Source organism: Bos indicus, chromosome 6 (assembly GCF_029378745.1).
Source record: "Bos indicus isolate NIAB-ARS_2022 breed Sahiwal x Tharparkar chromosome 6, NIAB-ARS_B.indTharparkar_mat_pri_1.0, whole genome shotgun sequence".
Classification (NCBI taxonomy): Eukaryota; Metazoa; Chordata; class Mammalia; order Artiodactyla; family Bovidae; genus Bos; species Bos indicus.
In genome coordinates, this window is record NC_091765.1 from 45,227,083 (window position 1) to 45,244,484 (window position 17,402).

Consider the following 17,402-nt stretch of genomic DNA (forward strand, 5'->3'; position numbering starts at 1 on the left):
GTATCCCCAAAGGGTCTGGGACACAGTTAATCCTCTTTAAATATTAGTGGAGGAAAGACAAATGTAAGGAATTACTTTTATTTACTACTGCTTTTGGTAAGAAGATGGCCATAGGTACACACACATACACACAAAATCACAATTTTTTTGCATGAGAGTCAACTGTGGGTTGCAAATAACCTAGAACAAACTTAAATTCTAGTCCAGAGCAGAGTTAAAGGCTGGCCTCTGTTCAGATACACTATAGAACAGGTCAGAGTCCGTTGCAGAAAGTAGCTCTTTATAACTGAATGATTTCCCACCTGCAGGTTCTGCCTGGCTCTTTTCAAGCAATATATCTGATAGAATAAAATTCCAGTTGGAAGAAAGGAGGAAAATGAAGGAAAGGTGGGAGGGAGAGTGGGAGGGAGGAACTGACTTCTAGTAAATTCACAAATCCCTTAGAGCTTATTAAAAGGAGATTTGACTTACTACCTTTAAAAGATCACAATCTACTGATAAATTTTGAGTCAGAAGGCCTGTGAGACCAAATGGAGATAAGGGGACTTTGGGGGAGAGAAAGAGATAAGAATGTTATTTTGACAAACAAAAAAGGATATCCTTGTTTTAATCCAGTAGTTTTTCAATTCAAATATTAGCTGAGAATCCAATGGGTTTGTCATCTCTTTAAGATTTATTCATTACATGCAGCACATTGTTCTGCACACAATGGGAAATTCAAAACTGAATCTACCCCTCCTAACTGGGTAACTCCAGGCTGGAGGCAAGGTATGTACCTAAGCAATTCCAGTGTGAGGCAGCCAGGGAGACACTGGTCACAGCGGTGTGTCTAGATGCTTGGCATCACAGAAGGCAAAAGACCTGTTAGTTCAGGGTCAAGGTGGTTATGACCAAACCTGAAAGTGGAGTGAGGAGAACTGAGAGAACAAGAGTTCCAGGCAGAAGGCACGGCCTGAATAAAGGCCAGGTGCATGGAAACACGGGCTTTGAACAAAGACCCCAAAGTAGTTATATTTGCCAGGAACATATTAATAGGCCACATGAAAAGGAGAAATGTAAAAAAGGCTTGGTTTGGATGAAAGTAAGAGAGACTTTAAATGACAACAGTCTGAGCCAAAGGCAGAACTAATAGGGCCGTGGAGGGCTCTAAGCGAGGAAGGTAGGGATCGTGGTCCTGCTTCCAGACTCTTGACCAGGCAGGATGGATGAAAAGGAAAGGCAGAAAGAGATGCAGGAGGCAGGAAGGCACGTGCAAGAATCCAGGGTGGGGAGCTGACTGCTAGTTCTTTGTGAGCAAGTGCTGAGTCTTGAGGGACCCAGGTGGCTCAGTGGTAAAGAATTGACCTGCCAGTGCAGGAGATGGGTTTGATAGCTGAGTCGGGAAAATTCCCTGGAGGAGGAAATGGCAACCCACTCCCGTATTCTTGGCTGGGAAATCCCATGGACAGAGGAGCCTGGTTGGGCTACAGTTCATGGGGTCCCAAAGAATCAAACACGACTGCATGACTGGGCACACACGCTGAGTCTTGAGCACTGAAATCAGCTGGATAGGAGGCTTATTCAAAACCCCAGGAAACAGGGAAGGCAGAGTGGTCAACAGGAGACTGAACCGAGGGGAGTGAGAAGGGTGCAAAGTCAGAAGGTGAATGAGGCAAGCATAGAAGAGGCCACAGAATGGAAGTTGCCCAGGAATTGATGGAGCAGCCTGGAAACATGGAGGCCTGGCAGAGCTAGAGACTGTTGGGAAAGCAAGAGAGGTTACAGAGTGACCCCAGCAGCACTCACCAGTCTGGAGCAAATTAAAAAGCAAATTGGAACTGGCTTAAATAAAAGAGACTCCCATCACTGCCACTTCCAATATTGCCTTGGTCGTGGGGTCTGCAGATGGCAGAGCAAGCAAGTATGTCAATCTGTGCTCCATCAATATGAATTTTCAATGGCATCATGTTGACAGCCAGCAGCTGACACATCACCACCCTCTGCTGAAGCATCTCTGAAGCCCTGGGAAGGCTTTTCCTAAAGCCAAGGCAAGGACAGGACCACCTCCTTGCTTGTAGAAAGTGGGGGACTTTAAAAAATAAATAAAGAAAAATAAAACACACTCTCATGTACATCATCTCACTTTATTCTCATCTTAGGTGAGAGCCACAAGGCAGGTATTATTATCCTCATTGTAATCCAGAGAAACTGAGGTCTGGACAAATCAGGAGATTTGTCTAAGACCATGGAGCTACATATCTATGCATCATCAACTCAATGGACATGAGTTTGAGCAAACTCTAGGAGACAGTGAAGGACAGGGAAGTCTAGTGTGGTGCAGTCCATGGGGCCGCAAAGAACTGGATACCACTTAGCAACTGAACAACAACAGTGTAGTTATGTAGTGGCAGAGCTTGATGACCTACGTAAGCCACTGCAGCCTGAGACAGCAAGCTGCCCAGAACACCAGGCATTTGCTGGCCGTGTAGACGTTCCCTCCCAGCTCCTTCAGAACCATGATCAGCCTGGGGAGAGGTTGGAAGTGGGGTACACTAGCAGACAAGTAGGGCTGGCCTCGAAGAGAATGTGGAAAATGGCACGGTGAACTGTCTTTCCCTCCTTCATTCCTACCCTCCATCCCTTTCTTCCACAAGTACCTGCCAAGGATCACGTGCCCACTCACCCCTCCAAAGGTCCCTATCCCCAAGAACCCCACTGCCTTGCCTTCTTATCCTGCTCACCGTCTCCCACACTGTCTTCCCAACTGAAACATACCACCATTCACTTCTCAGCCTCTTGAGATCCACAGGAGGGAGGATATTCAAGTGGACATTATGACATCTGAGCTGGCCTTAAAGTGTGAGTAGCGGGTAATCTCTGGACACAAGCAAAGGCTTAGAGATATCTCAGGGCGTGGAATGCTCTGGTAACAGGAGTTCTGTAGAGCTTGGGGCCAGTGGTGGCAGGGGTACAGAGGAGCTACTGAAGATGAGGAGAGAACAGGCCCTCGGAGATCACCTAAGGAATGCCTCTCACTCCACAGACCCTAGAAAGCCATCAGAGAACTCTAGGCAAAGCAGTGGTAAATCGTTTCAGTGCTTGGAAGGACAACTCTAGTAACTGCATGGAAAAAAGAGGATCATAGGTGGTGTTGCACGGAGAAGGCAATGGCAACCCACTCCAGTACTCTTGCCTGGAAAATCCCATGGATGGAGGAGCCTGATAGGCTGCAGTCCATGAGGTCGCTAGGAGTCAGACACAACTGAGCAACTTCACTTTCACTTTTCACTTTCATGCATTGGAGGAGGAAATGGCAACCTACTCCAGTGTTCTTGCCTGGAGAATCCCAGGGACGGGGGAGCCTGGTGGGCTGCTGTCTATGGGGTCACACAGAATCGGACACAACTGAAGTGACTTGGCAGCAGCAGCAGTAGAGGGTGTTGCAAATATTTCAAGAAGAGTAGACGACAATCTGGGCCATGAGAGGTTAGTAGAAAAGGTAGCACAGAGTCCTTATTAAGGAATTGTATCAAAGCAGTCAATCCTAAAGAAAATCAAGCCTGAATGTTCATCGGAAGGACTGATGCTGAAACTGAAGCTCCAATAATTTGGCCACCTCATGTGAAGAGCCAACTCATTGGAAAAGACCCTGATGCTGGGAAAGATTGAAGGCAGGAGGTGAAGGGGATGACAGAGGATGAGATGGTTGGATGGCATCACCAACTCAATGGACAAGAGTTTGATCAAACTCCAGGGAATGGTGAAGGACAGGGAAGCCTGGTGTGCTGCAGTCCATGGGGTCACAAAGGTTGAACCTGACTGAGCAACTGAACAACAACAATCAAAGCAGAAAATATGCCTTCCAGGTGCAGGTGGGCATCCAGGGGGCCTTGTGGGTCCTGCTCAACCTTCATCCCCAGGCAAGCTCTCCCCTTTTAAGGTGTACAGTCATGCCCATTGAGTCATCTTCAGAATGAAGGCCACTCAGGACCCCCGAACTCTCTGGGCATTCAAGGTCAGCCCAACAAATAGTACCTGATGTGTGTCTCTAATCACAAAAAGACATCTGGGATTTCCCAAACAAGCCCTGTGTTTTACCACCTCGGCACACTATCTCCATTCCTTCTGCCTAGAACACCTTTTCTTTACATTTCCACTTACAGGAATCCTACCAACCTTTCTGGTCCCAGATTCACCCTCATCAAAAACCTTTCTCAATCCCCCAATCCAAATGAATTTCTCTGCAGAGCACAAGACTTTGCCCACAACAGTGTTAATTATGCGTCTGCTATGTTGAATGCTTACCTTCTCCTTTGTGATCCACCTGTCCCACTGAAATACCCCTGGGCTGTGTTTCATTCTTCTTTTCCTGCTAACATGCCAACTGACCAATCTAACACAGTGATGGATCCATGCTGATGTCAATGACCCCCCACCTGTATGTCCCTCAGGAATAAACTAGGTGGGCAGGCATGTCCGTGAGTGTCTCCCCATAAATGAGAATGTGAAACCAAAGTCAATGCCCTACAAATGGACCAGAACTAGGTCACTTGAGGGATGCTCTCTCAGTATCCTCACTCAGGTCCTCACCTCCAGAGCCATAGCATAAAGCCTCATCATTTTTAGAGCTCCAGTCTTCCACCTCAGCACAGGTGGGCACGGTTCCTTCTCTTAGGTGCTTACTAATTTGTATAAGAGTTGAGATCCACACACAGAGAAGGGCCTTTCCTTTCTCAGGGAGCTGGCAGTTCTACATGAGTAGTTTGTAACCTGTACTACATAAGGCAACATGATGAAGAGCTCACTTCAAGCTCAGATGGTCATGGATGATTTTACAAGGGCTGTGGGCATCCATCCCACCTTGGAGGAGTGCTAAAGGCTGTGTTTGGTCAGAAAGGAAGAAGTGGAAGACCCACCCAGTTGAGGTCAGGATAATCAGGCAAAAGTCAGAACAGAGAACAGATCACTTTGGCTGGAACAGCCAATCTCTGAGGAAAACTGAGGGATAAGGCTGGAAAGATAGGTCAAGACCAGCTTGGGGTGGGTCTCAGATACCCGGTAATGGGGATCCATTGCAGTTCCCTGGGTGAGAGCACCTGGTGAGGCATCTTTTTTAAGGTATTTTAATAGGCTAGTTGTATAGAAGGTATATTGGCTTGAAAAAGATCTGATATCTTCAAACGTAAGATGTTTGTTGCAGTAGGATACTATAAGATAATGGAAATAAAGTAGACTAGAAGAGGTGAAATAAAAATAGGAACACTTCAAAATAAAACATCTGCTAAAGGTTTGTGTTCCTTGCACACCAGGTATCTACTACCACTGGCACCATTTCCCCGAAGGACCAGAGAGAGACAAACTCACAACTACACAAAGTCCTCTGCTGGAAGTGCCCAAAGCCCCACTATGATTTTGTTGGTGGAAAACCAGGCAGTGGGTAAGAAACCTGGCTCTCTCTGGTCATTTTTCATTCAGGGACTAGCCAAAGTCGTCTTCTAATCTTCAGCCAATGTATTTTATTCAATGCAAAAGCCACTAAATTAATTTTTTAACATAATATGAGTAGAAATTGTCAATTTTAGAAGCACAGATGCGAATTTCCCTGCACAGGAGAGAACATGAATCCTATTAGTTAAAAATAGCAGTTGTACTCACTTTCCCCCACATGCTAATTTTAATAAACTTACTCTGAAATTAGCCTGCCACTAGGAAGATAGCTGCTCATCAAAGATGTTCCCAGGAAGCACCAAGCTTGCCTTGCAGGAGTTCAAGCACTCCCAGGAAACTCAGAACAATGCAGAGTTCTAAATGGAACACGTCCGCTTCTCACCAGACCTGGTCACCTCTCACCTCTCTGTCACACCCAGCACCACCACTCTCCAGCCTCACCTTGAGGGTCATCTGGGACTTGTTCTATTGCATCTTCCCAATCAACTTGGCTATGAAATCCTGTATGTATGTTCCTTTAAAAATCTATCTCATAGACATCCCTTTTTCTCTAATCCTCACTGATGCTGTATCCTCTGATCACTTTATTTATTCAAATATCTAAGCAGTCACATATTCTACATTCATTGAGTATCTACAAAGGGCAAGATCTAGTGGCAAGTGCTAAGGTCACAATAACATATGATCCCTACCCTCAATGAGTTCAAGATCTTTTGGGTCCAGTGGAGAGAGAGGCAAGTCAAAGCTTGGTTAAAGAACCATATGATAAATGGTATGACTTAGGGGCAATAGAGGTAATTGGGAATATTGATGGTGACAGAAAAGACTAGATTGCTGGTAGCTCATCTTCACTTATCTTCCCCTGATTTTGAGGACAGCTACCAAATTTGTCTTTATATCCTTACTGCCTGGCACAGTGCCTTGTGAATGACAAAGGCTCAGAGCTTGTTGAGTTCAGTGGAAACAAATCTTTCCCAAGTATTTTCATCAGCTTACACTCTAGCTAAAAAAGCTTTCAGTGACTATTGCCAACTACATCAGAGCACACCCTTCTGTCTTGCTTTTGAAGTTGTTTGCCATCTGGTCTACTGTGGCCATCCAACCTCCATTTCTGCTATACCTCAATGCACTGCTGCTGCTACTGCTAAGTTGCTTCAGTTGTGTCCAACTCTGTGCGACCCCATAGATGGCAGCCCACCAGGCTCCCCTGTCCCTGGGATTCTCCAGGCAAGAACACTGAAGTGGGTTGCCATTTCCTTCTCCAATGCATGAAAGTGAAAAGTGAAAGTGAAGTCGCTCAGTCATGTCCGACTCCTAGCGACCCCATGGACTGCAGCCCATCAGGCTCCTCTGTCCACGGGATTTTCCAGGCAAGAGTACCAGAGTGGGGTGCCATTGCCTTCTCCGACCTCAATGCACTAGTTTTAGCCTTTAGCTGGAGCATTCCCTCAAAGGCCAACCACCAGTTCAGTGCTCAGGGCTGCTTCCTGTCACCTTCGCCCACACCCTCTTCACTCAAAGGTGAGGGACCCAGATCCAATTCTCTTTTAAGACGTTTCTCTCTTCTTCAAGCCTCACCAACTGCCTGTATATGTATCTAAGATCAATTGTTAGTTATTGTGCACTGCTTCTTTAATAATATCAATATGAACGATGCTTTGAAATATTAAATGATACTCTATCCACCTTGCCTCAAATTTCTGTAACTCCTCCGCCTTTTCTCCCCACATATCCGTCTCCCTCTTAAAAACCAGACAGTCTGCATTCATGTGCCAAGGAAGAAATCACTCAGCAGAACACTGGAAGCAAAGCAACTGATTTTCAACTTAGAAAGCCTGATCCTTAATACACCAGAACACAGAAGAGTCTCTCCAGTTTCTCCCTCCCCCATGGTCCTCCAAAAGACTAGAAAAGATCTCCAGTTGAGAAAAGGCAGACAGAGTACAAGGGAGGAGAGAGCCTGGATATCAGTAGGTGTCTAAGAATGAACACTAATCACCCTGGTGTGGGGAGAACAGAGTAAGAACAGCAGGCCTGAGGTGCGTATGTGGGGGCATAACTAGTTGTGACAGAAACGTGGTAAATGGGGAATTAGTCAATCTCTCTATAGCAATAGCTGTCTTGAATATCCATTCCCCCTCCCTTTGAAAGATTTAGGTTTATTGAGGTATAAGTTCAGTTCAGTTCAGTTCAGTCGCTCAGTTGTGTCCGACTCCCCGAGACCCCATGAATCACAGCACGCCAGGCCTCCCTGTCCATCATCAACTCCTGGAGTTCACTCAGACTCACGTCCATCGAGTCAGTGATGCCATCCAGCCATCTCATCCTCTGTTGTCCCCTTCTCCTCCTGCCCTCAATCCCTCCCAGCATCAGAGTCTTTACCAATAAGTCAACTCTTCACATGAGGTGGCCAAAGTATTGGAGTTTCAGCTTTAGCATCATTCCTTCCAAAGAAATCCCAGGGCTGACCTCCTTCAGAATGGACTGAATCTGGTCCACTGGATGGCTGGATCCAATGGTTGGATCTCCTTGCAGTCCAAGGGACTCTCAAGAGTCTTCTCCAACACCACAGTTCAAAAGCATCAATTCTTTGGCGCTCAGCTTTCTTCACAGTCCAACTCTCACATCCATACATGACCACAGGAAAAACCATAGCCTTGACTAGATGAACCTTTGTTGGCAAAGTAATGTCTCTGCTTTTCAATATGCTATCTAGGTTGGTCATAACTTTCCTTCCAAGGAGTAAGCATATTTTAATTTCATGGCTGCAGTCACCATCTGCAGTGATTTTGGAGCCCAAAAAAATAAAGTCTGACACTGTTTCCCCATCTATTTCCCATGAAGTGATGGAACCAGATGCCGTGATCTTCGTTTTCTGAATGTTGAGCTTTAAGCCAACTTTTTCACTCTCCATTTTCACTTTCATCAAGAGGCTCTTTAGTTCTTCTTCACTTGCTGCCATAAGGGTGGTGTCATCTGCATATCTGAGGTTATTGATATTTCTCCCGGCAATCTTGATTCCAGCTTGTGCTTCTTCCAGTCCAGTGTATCTCATGATGTACTCTGCATAGAAGTAAATAAGCTTACATAGAGGAGAAAAATCATTCTTTTGAGGCATACAGATCTATGGATTTTATCAAACTTATATAGTCATCCAGTCATCAATACAACCAATGCATAGACTATGTTCATCACTTCAAAAAGCTGCCTCATGTTCCTTTGCAGTCAGTCTGCTCACCTACTCCAGGCTCTGGCAACCACTGATTGGCTTTTTTGTCCTTTTAGTTATGCCTTTTCAAGAACTTCATCTTAGTGGAATATTACAGCCAGGACATTTGAGTCTCTGGCTTCTTTTACTTGCCATGTTTTTGTATGCATCAGTAGTCTAGTCCATCATAATACTAAACAGGATTCTATGACACAGATGTAGCAATTTATCCACTCACTAGTTTTGAACATTGTTGTGTTTTCAGTTATTAGTAATTATAATAAAATTGAAATAAACATTCACATATAGGATTTTGTGTGCGCATGTGTCTTCATTTCTCTTGGATCAACATCTAGGAGCAGAATTTCTGGGTTGTTGGGTTAGGTGTCGATTTGACTTTACGAGAACTTACAAAACTGTTTCTAAAAGTGGCTGTACCATTTTATACTTCTCTAGCAATGCAGGAGACTTTCTGTCACTCTGCCTCCTTGTCAGCACTTGGTTTTTCCATTTTTTATTTGTGAGTCTGCTTTTCATTCAAATAGATGTATTGTAGCATCTTGCGTGTGTGTGTGTGCTCAGTCGCTCAGTTGTGTCCGACTATTTTGCAACCACACGAACTGTAGCCCACCAGGCTCCTATGTCCATGGTATTATTCAGGCAAGAATACTGGAGTGACTTGCCATTTCCTCCTCCAGGGGATCTTCCCCACCCAGGGGTCGAACCCGTGTTTCCTGTGGCTCCTACATTGGAAGGAGGATTCTCTACCACTGAGCCACCTAGGAAGAACTTTGTGGTGTCTTACTGTGGCTTCAATTTACATCTTTCTGATGACTGATAATGCTGAGTATCCATTCATATGCTTATTTGCTATTTGAATCTCTTCTTCAGTGAAGTGTCTATTTAACTCTTTTGCCCATTTTAAAAATCAGGTTGTTTTCTTATTATTGCATTATAAGAGTTCTTTATATATTCTGGATATAAGATATGTGTTATGCACATTAATTTCTCTCAGTCAGTTTGTCTTTTCATTTTCTTAACAGTCTTTCAAAGAGTAGACTTTTTTAAATTGTTATAAAGCCCATTTTATACTTTTTTTTTCTTTTATAGTTTGTGTTTTCTGAGTTTTTAATAGAACCCTCCCAAATTTAAGTTGGGTACATCCAGCTTAAGATGACATTTCCTAGCCTCCCTTGCAGCTAGATGTAGCCATGTGATGATTCTCAGACAAACGGGGTATGAGAAGTGATCCCTAATTAAAGAAAAGCCCTTTGCCCTGAGCTTCCTCTTTCTCTCTCTCTCTCTTTTCCCTACTTATGGGTTGGGACAAATCATGGCAACCACCCAGCTTTAACTATATAGTTGAAGATCACTCCCTCAAAAAATAGTAGAGAAACAAGATGGAAGAAACCCGGGTTTTTAAATGACACGTGGCGCAGGGCTGTCCTCCTGGACTGGACCACATACTGTAACACAAAAAAGACCTAAATATCACTGGGGAGTAGGTATCTTTTTCAAGTGGTTTAGATTTTACCCTAACAAATACACTTTTCTTTCTTAGGAAGTAAAAATAATCCCCATTTCCCTGGACCCAGCTTGGTGTAGTGTGGTATGTCTATGCAGAAAATTGCACCATAGTTTCTCAAAGTTTTCCTCAGTTCAGGAGTGATTCAGGGACAGCAGAAATGATCAAAGCTACCCATCTTGGGCAAGAGAGCAAAGTCCCCCTCTTCACTCACCCAGGGTATCATGGGTGTGGTATAGACACCAAAGGGCCAGAAGAGCAGAACAAGGGAGGATACAACAGTGATCAGCAATGACCAGTGACCAGATACTAGACTGAAATAAGGAGAGTGTGGCTAAACAAAAATAGTCTAGACCAGACGTGTGCCCCTCCACACCATCACTCCTGCCCATGGGGTGATATGCTAGTAAACACCACTTATTTACAATGGCTAAATACTACTAACTCCCTCTAGAACTCAAACACAAATTCAGGAAGAGGCGTGACTCCAATCTAGATTATGTTTCCACTCTCCTTACAATGGGAGTTTGTAATCAAAATTAAAATGTTATAACAAAAAAATAAAGAAGTTTTTATTTTATGAACATCTAAGTTGGTGTCCTGAGGTCCACCCTCACGATATTGATATTTGCTGAACACTTACTGCTTGACAAAGAGAGCAAAGCACTAACAAGCATGATTTCATTGGAGCCTCACAATAAGAGCACCTATATGGCATGTACTTTACGATCCTGTTTAAGGATGAGAAAAATGAGACTTGGAGGAGTTGCACAATGTGGTGATTCTATCAACATCCATTCCCCTTCTTCTGGCAAACAGTCCCACTGCCCCAGTCCACTCACAGTCCATGTGGCCTGGGCAGGGCCCCATATACAACTGCAGACCCCAGATAGATCATTACACCCCTGAGCAACTTCTCCCAGGGCAGGTGAGGGATATAAGTGGGTTCAAAGGGAGTGATTCCTGAGTTTTTATGGGGCCTCTGGCATGAGAGTTTCTGTCTCTCCCTCTGTACTTTAAGGGTGGGAGGGTGATACCAGGCAACAAGCAGACCCAAACATGGACAGAAAGCATCCATTTGAGTGGTCTGAGGGCTGAATCCAGCTGCGCCCCATGCCACACCATCTTGGAATGATTATTCATGTCAGCTATATTAGTTTGCTAATTAGTTTGCTAGAGGATATTAACACAACGGAGAAGGCAATGGCACCCCACCCAGGTACTCTTGCCTGGAAAATCCCATGGTCGGAGGAGCCTGGTGGGCTGCAGTCCATGGGGTCGCTGAGGGTCAGACACAACTGAGGGACTTCATTTTCACTTTTCACTTTCATGCATTGGAGAAGGAAATGGCAACCCACTCCAGTGTTCTTGCCTGGAGAATCCCAGGGACGGGGGAGCCTGATGGGCTGCCGTCCACAGGGTTGCACAGAGTTGGACACGATGGAAGCAACTTAGCAGCAGCAGCTGTTAACAAATTGCATAAACTGGGTGGCCTGAAACAGCATAAATTAATTTCTGATAGTCCTGGAGGTCAGAAGACTAAAATCAAGGTGTAGGAAGCACCAGTCTCCCCAGTAAGACTCTAGAGGAAGACCCTTCCTTGCCTCTCCCTAGCTTTGGGTGGCTGCCAGCATTCTTTGGCATTTCTTGGCTTATAGCAGCATAACTCCAACCTTTGCCTCTGTTATCACACAGCTTTCCTTCCTCTGTCTTCACATCATCTTCTCTTTGCACATCTATGCACTCCAATTTCCTTCTTCTTACAAAGACACTGGTCATTGGATTAGGAGTCCACTCAAATGACTTCATCGTAACTTGATTACATCTGCAAAGACCTTATTTTCAAAATAGGTCACATTCACAGGGATTGGGGGAAGGGAATAGGATTTGAACATATCTTTTGGGGACACTTTTCAGCCCACAATATTAGTCAATAAATTCCTTCTGAGCTAAACTTCCTTGGGTTGGATTTTTGACCATTTGCACCAAGAAAGAAGTAGAGTCATGACGTAGGTCCAGATCTCAGTTAACAAACAAGACCCAAAGTCACGACCTTAACCACAGGTTCAGACTGTAAGCCTCTTCTACTTCTCTACCCCAAATGTCAGTGGCTCAACTTTGGGTAGAGGCCCAGGGTTAACAGGGCTTCCCAGGTGGCTCAGTGGTAAAGAATCCGCCTGCCCATGCAGGAGATGCAGGTTCGATCTGTGGGTTGGGAAGATACCCTGGAGGAGGAAATGGCAACCCACTCCAGTATTCTTGCTTGGGAAATCCCATGGACAGAGAAGCCTGGAGGGCTACAGTCCATAGGGTTGCAAAGAGTTAGACAGGACTGAGTGACTGAGCATGCACACCCAGTCACTCAATATATAACATGCTCAAGGAATACAGGATTGATTGCCAGCTAATTAATTAACCAAAATTCAAACAGCAAAATTGAATTGGGCATGGTTTATCGTAGAGCAGCCGGCTGACAGATGACCAGGAGTTTTATCTTAGAAATAAAGTTATGGATTGTCTGCACAACTGCATTTCAAGATGTCCTCTTGATATGAAAGCTCACCTCAGGTGGTGATGAGAAGATGGTTTCCCCCCACCCCCCCCAGACATTTAATTTCCAGAATAGAACAGCAGCCACACTTCTTTCATATGCATGGCCGTGTTTACTTCAGGGCCTGAGAGAAGGCTGTAATTTCAGCTTGTTATACTGAAAATATGAAAATAAAACTGATCTCTATAGGGTTATTTAAATGAAAACTGCTTTCTAGAGGCAAACCAAGGAAGCAAACTGATTGAAAGAGAGCACAGAGCCCTGGGCAGGAAGGGCGATGGGGTGTGGAGGTAGGAGGTAGGGCCAGGGATATCTGATAAAATAGGTGGGTGCCTGTGAGAAGCCCATTTGATCTGGGTCACATGTGTGGTGACGTCTTCCCCAGTTCCTCCCACTGGCTTCCAAAGTCACTTTCAAAACCACTAGACACTGACCATTGTAGCTGTTGTTTAGTCACTAAGTCATGTCTGACTCTTTGCGATCCTATGGACTGTAGCTGGCCAGGCTCCTCTGTCCATGGGATTTCCCAGGCAAAAACACTAGAGTGGGTTGCCATGCCCTCCTCCAGGGGATCTTCCTGACCAAGGGATTGAACCCCTGTCTCCTGCATTGACAGGAGGATTCTTTATCACTGAATCACCAGGGAAGTCCCACAAACTGACCATACTCTTCTTTGAATCCAACTTGCGTGAGTCCCAGACGATGTCTCTACACCAGACCCAGTGTACACCCATGGGCAGGAAATGGTCAGGGAAACACCTGGGGAGCCCTGTTTGTGAGAAAAGCAGATTTGGGGGCTATAGCCCTGGCACTTTGATGCAGTAAGGTAATTAGTTTCCAGTGGTTGCCACAACAGATCACTGCAAGTTGGGTGGCTTCCCACACAGAAATGTATCTCTCACGATTGTGGACGCCAGAAGTCCAAAATCAAGGTGTTGGCAGAACTGGTTCCTTCTGGAGACTCTGAGGGACAACCTACTCCAAGCCTCCTCCAGCTCCTGGTGGCTGCTGGCAGTCTTGGCATTCCTGGACTGTCACTGCCCAGCTCCCCATTCTACCTCTATCTTCACAAGGGCTTCCTCTCTGTGTGTTTCTGCTTCCCCACAGCCTTCTGCCTTGCAGCTCTGTGTCTCGAATCTAAGAGCACCAGTCCTTAGATTTAGGGCCCATTCCTAAGTCCAGGATGATCTCATCTTGGGATCCTTGGCTGATTTTATCTGCAAAGACCCTGTTTCCAAAAAGGTCTTATGGCAGCTACTGGGACATTAAGACTTAGATATATCCATGGTGTAAAGAATACAATTCAATGCACTACACTGGATCTGAGGAGAGACCCAGAAACTTGCATTTTCCCCCCAAATTCCAGTGATTCTTTGTACTCTTTGTTCCCAATATGCCTCTGATAATCTGTAGATCGTACTCTGAGCAATACTTATCCAATTGCTGGAGATTCAAAGATGAATAAGACACAGACCCCTCCCTTCGAGAACCTGCTGTCTAGGTGAAGATAAACACAGATGAACTGGTGATTAAGACACAAAGCATGGCCTAGTGATCCTGAGCTCTGGAATCAAACAGACTAAATTCTGCCCCCTTCAGATGTGAGGCTCTGAGCAAGTTCCTTAGCCTGTCTGAATCACGGTTTCTTTATCTGTAAAATAAAACTAATTTCTACCTTATACATGGTGGATGGACTCAAGGAACAGCTTTTGGCTATTATGAAGTTGGGAAGCATTCTGCATTCATTTTCACACGCCACACCCTCGAGCTGTGTGTCCTCCGTGTCCTTAGCTGTAATAAATGTCTGAAGGCAAGATGGCAAGTGCCCTGGAGATACACAGCTAGGACAGGCAGGAAAACTCTGGAAAGACCCCTTTCTGGATCTTGACTTATTCTGCAAGTATACTTTTGAGGACCTACTGTATATGGAGCTTAGTCAGTGTGTAGGCACCTGGAACAAAGCCAAATGAAACACATAGCCTAGTGGGGAGACCAGAAGGCTGCAATACCACGTGGTCAGTGCAAGGTAGAGGCACCCTGATCCGGGACAGCCATGCCAGGAAGTACTTTCTTCTTTGTTCTCACATCATTCATATTCCACCTTTGAGGATTCTCTTAGTGTTTGCGGTGTGACACTCTTCCCACACTATACTATATGCTTCAGGAGTTCTCTGAGGGCAGAAGGGGTTGTCTGTTTTCTCCGCCACTGCATTCCAATACAGAGCGATGTACCCGACTCCTAACAGTCATTCAACAAGCATTTGCTGGAGTAGTGAACATTCTGCTATTTCAGAGCTCAGCACTGGACTTCCAAGAAGAACCACCTCCAGCTTCCTCCACTACTGGGTCTGATTCTCCATGGGCCAGGAGAGAAGATCTCCAGAGTCTCTGTACCCTGACAGAGGACATGCAGATGGACTGTACGACAATGTATCGTAATACTGTGCAGCTATTACTTACAGACTGAGAGTGGACAAGCTAAACTTGCGGAGAAGCTATGACAGCCCATTCCTCTTCAGAAATACAATGTTTTGCACACTAGACATTAAATACTGTTAGTAGACTGAGCTGGAGGCCCAGGAAATGATTAAAGGAAAAAAACGGTACAAGTTTTCCCTTCCAATACTCAAGAAAGGAAGACAGCAAACCATTACGCCCCGACTGGTACACAGTAGGATTCAGAAAACAGAAGGCCCAAGCTGGCCTTGCCAGTGGGGATGGTCCTCAGGAGGGAAAGAAAGGAGAATTGCTGGGAGATCATCAGCACTGGGTACTGGGTACATGACTAACTGCCATCACAAATAATGGTAAGTCAGGAGAAGCAATTTACCTATGAGACCTCAGCACCCCGCTCTCACCTGGAGAAGTCAGGCAGCCCACTCCCAGGCCCCAAAATTCTTAGAGTGGGTTGAAGGGGATCTCTTATAGGAGCGCAAAAGCCGACCCCAGGGGTGTTTATGACAAAATCTTTGCGGGGCAGGGGAGGCGGGGTGCGGCGGCGCCGGGCGCAGGGCATTCTCTGCTTCCACAAATAGAGTGAGTTCTGCACCAGTGCTTCACTCCTTCGATAAATAGCCAGCCACCTTACTGGAGAAGGTAATGGCAACCCACTCCAGTACCTCTGCCTAGAGAATCCCATGGACGGAGGAGCCTGGTAGGCTGCAGTCCATGGGGTCGCACAGAGTCGGACACGACTGAAGCGACTTAGCAGCAGCAGCAGCAGCCACCTTACACAAAGGTGGCCCACGGTAAATATATGTCGACTGAACTGAACCTGAATGAATGAAGGCTATGGAGGACCCTATGGAATCTCCCCTCCCTCCCCCAAACCTCCGCCGTAGGTGATTCCGCCTGTCACACCACCCGGATTCACCCCCCTAGCACCACCTTTCCGCTTCGGCACTGGGCGTCCAATCGCTTGGCTCCAAAACAGCGGTAACCGAGAAGGCAGGTGGGGCTTGGCTCCCACTCCCGGATCCGCGCTGCTCTCTCCAATCCAGGGCCAAGCCCTGCCCAGAGGGAAGGGCCCTCCCCAAAGGCTGGCACCAGCTGTCATGGGAGAAAGTGGCGCCCGGGCAGACGGGAAAGCGCGGGAGGAACCGCGCGCCTTGCAGGACGCGCGGGGGCAGCGAGCCGAGGCCAGGGAGTGCGCGTCCCCCGGCGAGTCCCCGCCCGGCTCGGCCACCCGGGGGGCGGGGGGCGTGGGCTCGGGGCTGGCGGCCGCTCGGCCTGGCCCATCCCGCCTGGCCGGCGCCTCGGCCTCACCTCGCTCACCAGCCCCTGCCAGTCGCTCTCGGTCCGGTCGCCGTTCATGGCCTTCTCTTCCCGGCGAGGGCCGGCCTCTCTAACGCCGCCCTCCTCCGCCGCTGCGGTCGCCGCCGTCGCCGCCCGGCCCCCGCGCGGCCCCGAGAGGGCCCGGCACCTCCGAGCCACCGCGCCGCCGCCTCCTGAGGCCGCCCGCGCTGTTGACTCAACGTCAGCCTCCGCGGGAGGAAGAGGAGGAGGAGCCGAGGCCCGGTGCCCTGCCACCGCCACCGCCACCGCCGAGCGGGCCGCGGACAGGCCCGCGCAGCCTGGGATCCCAAGCTCTTGGTGGTCCGCGCCCCAGCCTGCGGGAAACTCCTGGCCACCGCTCTCCAGGCGGGAGGCGGCTCGGCTTCCCCCTACAAGAAGTAAATCCCCAAATCCAGCCGTTCCCTGACCACCATCACGGCTCCCACCACTAGAATGTAAGCCCCACTCGGGCAGGGGGTTGCCTCCTTCTCTGATAAACCTTGAGTAAAGGGCCTGGCACATAGTAGGTGCCCTGCAAATATTTGTCGAACCTATGGATGATGAATTATGTGTTATTATGTATTCAACGTCGTTTGTTAAGTTACTAATGTCTGTTTCTGTTTGTTTCTTGAATTATCAACTGTCGTGAATAAAACACAAAAATATTGAAAATAAAACGGTAATAAATTCTAAATAGAAGCTAAAGCTCTGAATATGATGCTTAATGTGTGTCAAAAGAGATGTTGAAGACAGTGGCATCAAACTGAGACTTTCTCATATGTGGAAGGACTAAAAGGGAATTACAGAGAGCAGGGGAATCTTCATACATGTCTTGTCAGTATTGTTGGAGGTGATTTTCCCCAGTCACCTAAAATCCTGACCTGAACCATGACCAGCAGTGAGCTTTCCATACTTTC

At 46.8% G+C, this 17,402-nt stretch overlaps 1 protein-coding gene across 3 annotated transcripts in view; it reads right to left on the reverse strand.

The window, feature by feature from the left end:
* CCDC149 (coiled-coil domain containing 149) overlaps positions 1-17,148 on the reverse strand; it is a 119,581-nt gene extending 102,433 nt beyond the window's left edge. Inside the window, exon 1 of one of the 3 annotated variants that reach the window (XM_019962529.2) lies at positions 16,477-17,148. In XM_019962529.2, coding sequence (XP_019818088.2) covers positions 16,477-17,007 — 531 coding nt within the window. In that variant the 5' untranslated portion in view covers positions 17,008-17,148. Of the gene's footprint in view, positions 1-16,098 lie in introns of all 3 variants that reach the window. The other 2 variants (XM_019962530.2, XM_070791239.1) reach the window with 2 other exon arrangements.
* Between the last annotated feature and the right edge of the window lie 254 nt (positions 17,149-17,402).